This window comes from Streptopelia decaocto, assembly GCF_964273445.1.
Source record: "Streptopelia decaocto genome assembly, chromosome: 5".
Lineage (NCBI taxonomy): Eukaryota > Metazoa > Chordata > Aves > Columbiformes > Columbidae > Streptopelia > Streptopelia decaocto.
The window spans coordinates 4,689,724-4,702,719 of record NC_138659.1 but is presented as its reverse complement, the minus strand read 5'-3'; the positions used below and the strand labels follow the sequence as shown (position 1 = coordinate 4,702,719).

At 42.6% G+C, this 12,996-nt stretch overlaps 1 protein-coding gene across 9 annotated transcripts in view; it reads left to right on the top strand.

Annotated features, from left to right (window-relative positions):
* The window catches only part of ST3GAL3 (ST3 beta-galactoside alpha-2,3-sialyltransferase 3), a 188,175-nt gene that overhangs the window by 116,227 nt on the left and 58,952 nt on the right, over positions 1 to 12,996 (top strand). For all 9 annotated transcript variants that reach the window (XR_014184203.1, XM_082054126.1, XM_082054128.1 and 6 more), the window contains one exon: positions 11,554 to 11,617. Coding sequence is in view for 8 of the 9 variants with exons in the window: in XM_082054126.1 (XP_081910252.1) it covers positions 11,554 to 11,617 (64 nt within the window). In the remaining variant the exon portion in view is untranslated. The remainder of the gene's footprint in view (positions 1 to 11,553; positions 11,618 to 12,996) is intronic.

Sequence of the window (12,996 nt, the reverse complement as noted above, 5' to 3'; positions counted from 1 at the left end):
CCATCTCCAGATACTAAAAAGTACTCAGTATGACACAGAAAGTTTAAGAGTGGGAGAGTGCTCGCTTCTGTTCGCCATCAGTCATTGTCTGCTTTGCCCATTAGCCCATGCAAAGAGGTTCTATGACCACAGTGCTCCACTTTCTCCAAGAGCATGTGCATCTAGAAGCCCTGAAGGTAAATACGGTTCTGAATATGAAAGTTTGTAGACTTTCCCCCAAATGGTGCTGGTAGGAATAATGTACATTTTGGGTCACATTGGAAACTGCTGCTCTCGTTAGTTAACCACCTTAGTGATTACTTATCTGCTAAATGAAAGCAGCACAGGAATGAGCAGGTGGTGACCCTACTGCTTTGTGAACAGGACTTTCTGAGATAAGGCACACAATAGGAAGCCTTGTGCAAACCCTTTTGAACGGTGGCCTCCGAGTGTTTTATTAGAAGTAGGTGAAGTTTATGAGGAGTGGTTGTACTTTTTTAGAAACTGTCTTAAATGGGCAGAGAGTTTTAGTACATGTCGTACTCATTGACTCTGCCTCTGTTCACCACGGATCTGGACCGAAGATTGATCCTAATCACTTGATCCCAATCTCCATCAACATGCAACAAAAGCGGGGCTGAGAATTTTCAGGAGTGTTGGAGCTGATAGAGAAGATTGAAGGTGTCATTGCCTTCATCACAGATGTCTGTAGCCCTCTGGGGAAACTCCTACTTTTTCTGTGTGCAGAGAATAGGAAAAATGATAGATATGTCATATTTCTGAAGAGGTCTGAGTGTATTTGCTCATAGGTTATTTAGTACCACAAAGGGTCACTGCAAGTGTCTAGTTTGACCTTTTGTATAACAGTAGCTGTAGGTTTGAGCCAGTGACTTCCACAGCTGGTTATCAACATATGAGCTTATCTCGCAGAACCAAAATCAAGATTTTCTAAATTATGAAAAACGCCTGTGTTGTCAAACAGGCCAGTGTCATGGTATTGACTGCACTTACTTTAAAAAGTGAGAGTGTTAGTGCCACGTTGAGCTTTGTTGTTTCCCTCTGTGTGACTTGACAGCCTCTAGAAATGGGATGTGCCGATGTGAGTGCTTGGAAATTATGATTCCATCTCTATTAATAAATAAAATGGTTGTTCTCTGGTCCTGAGGGCAGCTGAGCTCATTGTTTGAACAGGTTAACTCCCTCCCCCTCCCAAAATAAGAGGGTGGCTATACTCAGGCTTCCTATCAAGAGAGGTCGCTGGCCTGTGTTAGCCTGTGACCCTATGGATGTGTGAAAATTATAGGGGAGGGTGTTTGTTGACCCTGGTGAAAACCATCGGGAAACTGTGCTAACACTTGAATAGTGTAGGACAGTGTGCCCTGCTGATGATTTGTTTATTAGTGTGTGTACAGCCAAAGTGAGGGATGTTGTTCAGGAGCACGATCCAATTAGCCAGCTTTAAGTGTTGTCGAGAAGATCAAACTATAACAAGAAGTTGGAACTCTAAAAGCTACGAATGTCAAGATGTCCTGCGGGGGACAGCTCAGGCTGCCAAGCACCCTCCTGTGTCCCAGGCTATTGTTTGGGCATTAACTGGGACGTGTGAGCGCCTCCCACATCTCACCATTTATGAGGGTCTAATTTACTTGTAGGAACGCTTCTCTCCCAGCACCCACCAAGCCAGCTCTTGCGGCTTTTTCAGTGAAGAGCAAGGAGATTGCAGCAATCTCAGGATCTGAAACAAGCTACGTGGAGATTCTTTTTAATTGAAATTTCTTCTCTTGTATTTGCAACCTTTTCTAGCAGTGCTTCTAATGTAACACATGGATGTATGAATATGCACATGCTATCCCTGTTGTTACAGAGATCCTCTAGAATGTGCACTGCTTTCAGGGTTAAATTCGTCAATGAATAAGCAATGGAAAAATTGTTTATAGCGTTAGTGAGATTATTAATCCCAGAGGGCCTCCTCCCCAAATTTACCTCTGAAGCCGAAGCAAAAGGAAACAGTTATTTGGAGAAGGGCAACAAAGAAGACTGGAGAAATACCTGACTATTAATAGAATTTCTCAGTACATGTGGCTTAAAGAATATAAAAGGCTTTCATAAGAAATAGTAGCTATTATCTGGTATCCTCTCTGTGTAATGGGGATGGGAGAGTTGCTGCAGTTTTTTTGAACTTAAGTGAAAACATATGGCACAGCATACACTAAAAATCTAAACAAACATGACCCATGTAGTATCTCCTCCATGCTTGTAGTCAGTAATGGTGTCATTGCTTAGCAATAATTATAGGTCTTCACTTCTACCTTTGTTCCCGCTGGATGGTTTTAAGCAGAGAGGCTGCTTTGTTGGCCCTGAATCGGTTTGTCTTTGAAGGTGATATTTATTTCTTAGGGAGTGACTGTCTTGTCACCATCTCCTAATTTGCCTCCCACCAGGAATCTCAGAAGCAATTTCTCCCTCATGATGATAAGAGAATATTAAGAACATGTTTGAAGTGTTACAGTTTTATCAAATGTAGTATGTAGTACTGCCCATATTTTCATCTGATACAAGAGTGGCATCTGGAATTGGTGACACATTTTGTGACAAAGAAGTCAAGTCTTTGCCCAGAGCGCCAACACTAATAGACGTATTGTGCAATGGTTATTGTTCTTGTACTTGGTTTTATTTAGATGTTTTCTTTTGTGTTAGTGCTTCTGGGAAGAAACACAGTTCAGTTCTGCTAAGCAGTGGTTTCATTAGTCTCACGGGGAAGAGGTAGTTCATCTTCAGTGAAAATGTTGAGTTTTCACAATTGAAACTTAGACCTGACCCAAAGAAAAACTATCAGCAAAGCAGATCTTCTCCAACCTGCTCTTCCAGCTCTTTATAGAGGCTGGACCTACTACATGCAAATACCTTCCTTATATTAAACTGGATCTGCTTGATAATAGAAGATCTCTTTTCTGCTCAACCTCGTCTTTATTTTGTTAGCTCTACTCCATTGTATGGATAATTTTCCTACTATGAGCATTTTTTTGTTGTTCTGCATGTGTTCTTCCTTAACAAATAAGCAAGAAGCGCAAGCATGCATAGCAGTTAGTTCTGTTCAGAGTAGGTAGCAACGCAAGATTGTTGTTTCTTCTTGAGTTTGAGACAGTTTTCTGAACTAGTTTCCACTAGAATTTTACATTTGACCAAAAGGGGTAACAGTTGCCATTCTCATATGGGAATATGTCTATAAAAAATGTTCCTATTTCCACAGGGAACCCAACTGATTTCATAGCCTCAAGAAATTAAATGAGTAGTTTGAAGGGGAAAAAAAAGTAAGAGTTTCAGAAGAGGCAGAGGATCAGTTTTCATTACAGAATAAAGCTTCTAAAGGGAAGATCTATTGCGAATTTTGAAGTTAAATCACCTCTTGACCTCTCTTGAAAGTACAACCCTCCAGTGCGGTCCCTTATTTCACTCAAAACTGATGCTTTACTGTAGAATGTGCTTAAAGAATAGTCTTTCTCCCAGCCCACTGAGAAGGGAAAGGTGCCCTAGGGAGGTCTCAAACCCCAAGTTTTTAGTTAATTGGGTAACTCCATATTGGAGTTCTTCCCACAAGTATTGAAGTACAGTTGAGACATGGTTATTCTGCTTTTTACTGCCTGAAAGGGAAGAGCAAGTCTTGTCTGGCTGTTGCGTTTTGATGTACCACATCTTAATGCTTCTGTAAGGGTCAGGAGAATTAGAAATCACTGTAGTGGTTATTAAGTTTTTTGGCCTTAAAAACATTGCCTGGTCATGTGTAAAGGGGCATAAAAAACGCAGCAACTAAGGGAAGAACAGTCCTCTGTAACAACTGTATTTATTTTCATGCATGTCTTTGGGACAACACATTATGAATCTGTCCAGGTCCATTTTCATTTGGCATGAATTAGCCCGTTTCTACAGGCTTTATTGCTTCCTATGAATCAGACTTGAGTTTGGATCACAATGGTTAATGCGTGGTTATTGCAAAATGTTGCCCGTTTTTTGGCATAATTGTTTTTTAAATTAATGTTCCAACTTTCCAAGCCCTGGGATTATGTTGGGAGCTAAACTTCTAAACTCGTGTTCTGAAAAAACAAACTCTTGATTGTGAAGAAAAGCTGGGGGGAAAAAAAAAGGCAGGCTCCGAAACGACGATGTAAATCAAGAGTCCAAAAGTTATGCGTTTTATTTATATCTTGTTATAAAAAAGGCCTTAAGGGCTTTCTGGAGCTTATATTTAACACATGCTGGGTTTTCCTAAAATTGTTAGGGAGGTACCATGTGTCTTCAGTTTTTCTTATTTTCCTTGTTTTGTGTTTTTGTATCTATGCAACACTATCTGCATGTTGTCTTAATACCCCTAAAAATCATCAATGGAAGTACTATAATATCGGAAGTAGTGGCAGTTCTAAGTCCTGTTGTTAGGACAGTGTTTCTCAAGTAAACCAGCTAAGCTGGCAGAGCTAATGACCTTAAGAGACCATTCACTTGTATTTACTCACAAGAGCCAATGTGGGGACAGATTCCTGCAGTTTGTAGTTATGTCTTTGAGAGCTGGTTCATGTGTTTGCAATTTGCTTCTGAGTTCTGGAAGTCTTTGTAGCTTCTTTTCACCTGCATAGACCTCATGAAGTTAGCTGATCAATAAAAAGAAGTGGCAGAGGAAATTTCATGCTCATTTTGATATTTGCTGGACTCACTGGATTCACAGCTTTACTAAAATACAAATAACGTTGTCTGTCTACAGCCGGACATGGTGTTTCTGGGAGACAGCTGGAGGACAGGAGTACATGGTGGGACTTGGGTCCATGGCCTCATGCTGGGCACCAGGGTGGCAAATCCTTCTGTTAAAGATCACTTCTCAGCTCCTGTATGGAGTGGCATCTGAGCAGAGAAATGCTGAAGAAGGAACTTTGTACAGAGCTGAACTTTCACGTCGAGTTAAAAAACAAATCTTTGCACTGGGTGTGTGCTTGCAGCTCGTTTGTAAATATTGCGATTTGTGTAATTCATAGCACTGATGGTGTTTAGGTTTTTCTCCCCAGGAAGCTGACACACATGTGGCATTCTGTTGTGGGACAGGGACCCATATGCAGAGCGGACTGGCATCCTTCGGGGGTGTCTATCAACCTCACTCTAGCCAGCGTATTCCCAAAAGCTGAAGCGGATGCCCGGTGCCCTGCAGAAGTGCTGGCTGGAGATGTGGCAGCTGCGGAGGTGGGCAAACACAAAGAACTGCAGCAGTTCCCTGACCCTAATGCACGGTATTCAAATACCTACTGCTGGCAATAAGGGCATGTAGACTTGCTGATTTTTGAGGAAAACGGCTGGTGTGGACAGCTGGAAAAACTACAGCTTCTCCTCTTGGTGACTTTTGAGTGCATGAACAGCCCAATTTGCCAGCTCTCAATGCGGACGGAGGGTAGACCCCAGGAGGTGCCTGCAGTAAGCCCTGTGGAGTGGAAAAGTCTCCCATCTGCTTTTTAATGACACAAGCGAGAAGCTTATGCATTCAAAGCAACAGCGTTAAGTGTAGTTGGCATTTACAGTGAAGGTCTCCATTCCTCCACATAAATAACAGAAAAAGGCTAGAATTGAGACTTGCGCTGGTTCTTGCTGTGTGGTCACTGCCCACCTGATTTCTAACTATTTACTTTTATTTTTTTCCGAATGTCTGAAAATTTCAGGGTCAACCTGAAGTCAGGATGTACTCGCATTCAGAGAAATCATGCAGTCCTGACCTAGTTTTGAATCTTCTGATGTTATAAGGCAAAGCTGATAGAATATGTCATGATAACTCAGGATTCCTAGATACATGTAGTCAGCTCCTTCTGTAGATGAGAGGAAAATATGCAGAGGCTTCTTGCTTTGTTTGTATAATAACAGTATGTTTGTGGTGGTTGATAGATGAATGGGTTAAAAAATCTCCCGCTGTCTCCAATAATCTAAATTTTCCATGACAAGAAAGAAGAATAATAAACAAACCACGACTGCAGAAAACTGTAGTAAATTGCTTGCCGTGGAGATGTGTTCATTACATAATAATGAGAGAAAGTGAGGGTGCAAATGCAGGATATTGGTGTCCATTTCCATTAATTTATCATTAAAGGGTGGTAGCAGGCCCCTGTGAAGAACAGGTGAGCCAGAGGGCTATCTGAAGAGAGGGCTCCTTATCTAGGAGTCAAAGGCCTTATTCTGTTCCTAGTTATGTCACTAACTTGCCTTGTGACCTTCAGTAAGTTTAATTCTCTCAGATTATAGAGACATTTACTGCTTTCAGAAATGAGGAGAACGGATGGAGGACCTGAGAGGGAGAATTCAGGAATCTGCATGTTATGTTTACCTGTGCACCTTAGAGCCTTTGACTTGAAAAAGCTGCATAAAAACCACGTATTTTTACTGTTATGGAGTAAGTTCACTTGCCTGATACTTCAGCTAGAATTAAACAGCACCTACGTTCCTCCCTATATGTGATGTATGTATGTACACTATGTTCTTCTGCCTACCACAGAGATGGTTGCAGGTAAGCAGGATGACTGCATTACAATTTGCGCTTAGTGACATGAGCTATTGGAACTAACACAACCGCTGGTCTGCCCGGGAGCTGCTGCTGAGGTGTGTTCCGCTTCCAGGACAGCCAAAATCTGCAGCCTTAAGGATGATGGCACTGCCATTGCCATTTAAACATCTGTGTTTGACTACAGACTGGAGAAGGGATTGAGTATTGATAACATCTGCCTTGAATCTTGTGAGGATGAATAGGAGGAACAGTACAGAGGAAGAGATATTGCTGTTGGGTTTACTCAGCCTTCAAGCAATTAGCAAAACTGCAGCCACTGAGTGGCTGTTGGATGATCTACATGAGACAGCGTTGGAGTTTGAATGCAGATTCCAGGGGCAAGGTTGTATTTCACAAAGCATGCAGCTAATTAGCACCTGCTGGGCTGCTTGTTTGGCAGCTGGGAAGAGGCCAAAGATTAAATGCTTTTCAAAGATGAATTAATCTTTTATCCTTAGTGGTTAGGGAGGAGGGTGACAGGGAAGAAGTGCATGGTTTTGCCCGTACTGTTCTGTTCTTGCCTGCTCAGTATGTCTGAAGGATTCCATGGAAGGTGCAAGGTAGCCGTGGTACAGTGCTGCCAGCTCTCCTTCTCCAGGGTAAACATGACATAGAGCTGCTGGGTCTGCAGGAGCTGCTTCTGTGCCAGCAGTGAATGGCAGGTAATAAGTTCTGCTTGATCTGAGCTGACCTTCCATGGAACCCTGCAGGGCTCTGCACTGTGCTCTCCACGGCTCGTGGTCTGGGCATATGGTGCTGAGACATGTCTACTGGGCTGATTTGCTGGGGTTCTGCATTCACCAAAAGTAGCTGAAACTTTTCCAGACTGGAAATGTCCCTCGAGGACTTAGAGACCAATTGAATGGGAATGTGTCTGAGCTAATGAATTCTGTTACACCTGAGCTGGCTGTGTGCCTGGGCCCGGGAAGCAAGAGGTGAGTGCACACATACCTGTTGCTTGTAACAGGAAGGATTTTTTCCCTTGGTAGTATTCAGAACATGTACACTCAGGCATCTCCTGGCCCCTCCTTGGTGCACTGGTGTACAAGGCAGAGCACACCCACCACCGTGTCTGTTTTCCTCACTTGCCAAGCAAGAGGGAAGCTGTGCCTGGGCTAGCATTGTGTCGGCATCTGCACCGTGGTTTCTTCACAACCTCGGTAAACTGTCTGCCAAAGAAAAAGAAATAATCAAAACAAATTGTTTGCATAGCTGGTGCCCTAATAAAACAAGCTTTCTTTTAAGCACAGGTTCGTGTTAAAGCAAGGGCTCTACGCAGCTGGTGCCTTTAAAAAAAAATAGAAAATAAAATAGATGGATGAATGGAGAAAATCTGGCAGTTATCAGGAACAGAATGTGCTCCCCTGAAACGCTGATCTTTGGTTGCTCTGTTCTTTGTTCTTTGCTGTGTTCGGTTCAAGTAGGTCCCAATCACGAGCTCTGTGCCTCTCCCCTAAGAATATGCCTGCCCCTGAGAAACTCTGCCCTGCTGCCGGCTGTCCCACCCCAGCGGGGGGTTTGGTGGCCGAGGTGCAGGGTGCCAGGTCTGCTGCTGATCACATCCGCTACTAACTCAGGTAAAGGTTTAGTGCGAGTTGTTTAGAGGTTCAGCATCAATGTGTACAACATCACAACTGGTTTGGTAGCCTTTCTGCCACTGGGCTGTAGAGCAGTTTTTTGAATCTGCCCAGAAGCTACTGCGTGAAGATAGAATGTGTCAGTTATTGCCTAGATCGTAGGGATACCAGTCATGTTGTGCGTATACTGGAGCAGCCTCAGTGGCTCAGGTCTTGAAGATTTGGCCTTTCTTTTACCCCTGCAAGACTTGCTTTCAGTCCTTGACAGTCCAGTGTTCAGCCAGTGGCTGTGCACAGATCCTGTTACTTGAAACAGGAAGGGATTTTTCTTTCTAGCATTTGTCATGCACTTGCACCCGTTGTTATCACTCAGTACCGAGGTATACGAGGTAGACTATACTCATCACCCTTTCAATTTCTCACCCTGCAGAAAGCAAGCTCCTCAATTAACTTTACATAATACACCTGCTCTCGCGGTTTGTGTTTTTCCTTAGTCATAGTCTGGAGATGAGCACTGCTTTGTGTCCTGCAAGCAACTATCTGTGAATAGTAGTCTTTATAGTGTTGATTTTAAGTGACTCCCCACCTTGACCCAGCTGTAGATAAACATCCTGCCAGTGCTTCTCTATTGTAGGTATTGTCATTGTCTTGTGGAATGTTGCAGATCAGCCACAGCAACATCTTCCCATCCTTCAGACCTTGCCCCAAGAACATACAGAAGCTCCTTCTGAAGGAGGTCTTGCCCTTCTATCCTGGTACCAGTGAACAAGATGCCCAATGCACGTGCCCAACTCAGCAGCATTGTAGTGTCCATGTTCTAGCAGAGTTCCAGCTCAATCAAAATGATCTAGTGCCTCTTCTCTGCCCATGCCGTTGGCTTCTCCTGTTAGTGCTCATGACTCCAGCTCCTGGCTTCTGCTGAGGATGCCAAACTAGATGAACTGGAACCAAGGGCATCTGTGCCACCTTCATTCCTGCTGTGAGTCAACACTTGGCAGTGAAGTACTTGGTGTTTTATTGAGCTTCGTTCAGCAGTTTTGAATGATAACGCTGTGATTTGCGCAACTTCCAGCTCTTTTGGATGCCGTGTTTTGTTGGACTGTGGGGGCTGCTGGAGAGATATCTCCCATTTGGCCATTCATAATCTGTAGTGAATGTCCTAGATTGTTGGTTGTTTGTGTTTTCTCTCTGGATTATGGGAATGGGGAGCATCCCCATCCCAAATGCTGCCATATCCAGTCCTAAAGTAGTCATATTTCATTCCTGAGCATTCACTATGAAGGTAACCTAATTAGCTGGCAAGATGAGAAAACCAAAATTATTTTGAGTGCATTAGCCCATGTTATTCCTTTCCTGTGCTTTTTAATATGGTATAACAGATGGCCTACAAGCAGTTTGGGGTGTTAAGTTGTGGGTGGTAGAGCAAACCTGGCATAAGAAAAGCTTGGCAGATGAGAGGTTGCAGCCCTTGACATGCAATCCTTTGATCTCTTTTCTGAGACTGTGGGAAAACAGCCACAGTAACGTATACTGTCCAGTAAAAGTCAACGTATGAGACAGGCCAAGGAGAGGACGGTGGCTTGGTGCCATTAGAGGTCACAGCAACCTACGGCTGTTGCAGCAGGGTTAGGGAAATTGCATTCCTGTTGGAGGGGGAGCCTGCTGCCAATGCGGCAAAAGAAATTCTTCAGATGAAAGAACACTAAACAAAACCTCTATTTTGTTAGCAAAGTAAGTTGCTTTTAGGCTACAAATTGCCTCTATCCTTACTCCACTCCAAAATATAACCTTTTGAAAGTAATGACAGTTCCCAGCTTATAATGATTGGTGGGAGCTGTCAGTAATGCCATGTCAAAAACTTCCTTAAATCTCAAAGTAACCGTCAGAGTCTTCTGTTTATCGCCTTTGTTTGTCTACCTTGTGTGTCTCACCTGTTTGTTGTCAGGTTCAAAGCACATGGGTGTTCATCCCACACCCTCATCCTGTAGCTTCTGCAGAGCGATACAGTAAATAAGGACAGAACTCTTTATTTGAAAGGGACTCCCCTAACCATGCTGATTGCAGTAAGCAGTGTCTATCAGGAAAACTATTTAAGTTCACTGTAAACAATCACTTGATGTCAGTCATCTTAATGTTCCTGTGTCATTTTTAATCTTTTGTAAAGAAATTAGACTTATTCCTTTTGACTGGTTGTTTCCTAAGAACTTTTGAACTAGTTGGCTGATATATCTAAGGGAAGAATATGATAGATATTTATAATCTCCCAAGGAAAGTGGAAGGGGACTAATTATTCACAGTCTTTTCTAGTATAAATGCTCAGAGAAGCTGCATTCAAAATCAGGAAAGGGAAGTGACTGAAAGTCCATAGGAAACCAGAAGGATTCTGAGTTCATGAACGAGAAATCACTGAGAGTTGCCAGATACATAGAAGGTACCTGACACATGAAGTCCATTATTCGGAAATAATTAAAGAGAAGAGAATTTCAGAGAAATATTGTGTCTGCTTTGTTTCCTTTGTTCTTATGCTTCTCTTAAGCATCTGCTTAAGGCCACAGTTAGAGTCAGGATTTGGAGACAGTTGACTTTTTATCAGACCCAGTACAGATATTCTGGAGTTACAGATGCGTTTGTAAATCCAGACTAACCAAAGCATTGCTGCTTCTTGGCCCTGGGCAGCTCATGATAAAGGGGTTTGGACCTTTGTGGAGGGGAGAGGTGGAAAAATTAGGGACAAAGGACAAAATCTGGAAGGAAGCAGACTCAGAAATTTCCATAGTCAATAGAATTATTTATGCGTGATCATTATGCTTGAACAATTTAATAAAATTGTGTGTGTCTACGCTTGCAGACATATCATCTAGTTGCTGCAGCGTTCACTGGTTATCAGTGTAGACATTTGGTGGGCATTTTTTAAGCAACTATGATGGATTACTTGGATTCTGCCATGAAGGACGCCAGACTGAGGAACTGAACCTAAACTAAAAGTAACCCAGGAAAATAAAAAGCATCGGTTTTAACCTGGTTCTGTTCCTACATCCAGTTCACAACTCAGCTGCAGAAAAGCTTTCCTGAAAGCAAGCATTGACAGCAACACTGGCTTCGTCGTATCTGAAGTGTTTGTGAAACTTCAGTCTCAGGGAAGTGGGTATGAAACCACTGCCTTAAACTGCACCGTGTTTGTTCCCTGTCGCCCTCTCTGTTCAAGGCATTTGCACACTGCATCAGAATTTGGCACAAAATACGTCTTTGCCGCCAGTCCGTGAAAGTCATTGTCCAGAGAAAAGAGGAATATGCAAGTTGAGGTGTTTATTCCTAATGTGAACATTATTTCAGGTCCTCCAAGTAGCTGCTTCAGATGCTTTACATCACTTTGTTTTTCATTTCTGTTAAAAGTTAGAGCTTGTTCCTAATGTCTTCTTCCTTTCTCCCCAGATAATCTGATCAAAGCCATCCTGTCAGCAACCAAAGATTACCGTCTAACTCCAGCTCTTGACAGGTAAGATGAGACCTTTTAGAATAAAAGGAGCAAAAGCGACTGTTTTCCACGTGTACTAAATAAATTTTGCTAGACATTTTTGCCAGAAATTGTTGCCAATAAATTTGGCGGTGCTTTGGAAGTGGATCAGGAGCTAGAAACTGAGTCGTCTTTCCAGTAAATCTGTAAACTCTGGAGACCTCTTTTAAGTCAAACATGAGTAGAAAAATGTACCTTTTGACTATTTCCTAATCTTTTGTTTTATATGGTGTCACAGTATACCCTCTTGCTCCTTTTTCAAATAAGTAAATAGCTGCTTTGCAATAAATACATCATTCTTTTCCAACCTTTCTGACAAAGCAACGGGATCACAAGAAACTCTTAGAAGGAAAGAAGGGACTGGCTTGTTCTAACAATGTTTTGTCAACATCTCACTCCTAGAGCAGGAATATGGGATTGCAATGGCCAAGCCTGTGCCAGGATGCGATAGCAGTCTCCTGGGTCTTTGGTATTTGAACTGGTGCCTTCAGAAGCTCCTTTCATTCTTCAGTCCTGTTGTTGAAGTTCCTTCTGAAACTTGCTGTAATGTTTACAATCAGCTTCCCGCTGATAGCTCTTTAGTGTTTCCTATCCTTGCTTTTCTGTCATTCCTTCTCTTTGCCCTGCAGTTTTCAGTTAGTGCCAGAGGTGGTTTCTTTCAGAAGCTGTCAGAGGTTTTTATTGGGACATGATCTCTTTTCAAAGTCCTGGTACTATTCCTTTCCAAGCAGTGGTGCTTCTGAACCCAAGCTAATAGCACAGTTCCCACCTTCTAATCACATTGGGTTTATTTCCTGGCCCAGCTCCTCTTCTGCCCACTTTTCCATGGCAAAGTCCACAAGCTTTCCAGCCTTTCATCTCTCACACTGGTTGTAGGTCTCACCTGCTGTAGTTAGAGCTGGGATTTACTCTCTGTGTGAAGGTTTACTCTTGGTTTCTTGTAATCCATGTGCTAATTTAAGTTACTTTGAAGTTTGCCTTGCCTCACAGCAATGCCAAGTAGGGATAGCCTTCAGAGGTTGGATTAATTTGAGAAACGATGCTTAGAAGGCAAAATCATTTTACAAACTGCCTTCTTAGAGATTTTGCACATCTGGTGAGAGCTCAGCTCTCATTGGAGAGTTAAGATTTTAATCTGTTGAAAAATCCACATATAGACTCTTTCAGAAGGTTGCTTATGGGAAATTAGTGTTAATGACATCGAGGGCAGGTGGAAGATTCTTGCAGGGAACGTTCATGTAACTATGACTTTTGCTGCTCATTTATTCTTTGAGGAGTGTAATGTGTCTCATTTTCTTTAAAAGTAATTTCTTAGGAGGTTGTGAAACACAGCCACTCCAGCATGAGCTGCTCACTTTGGT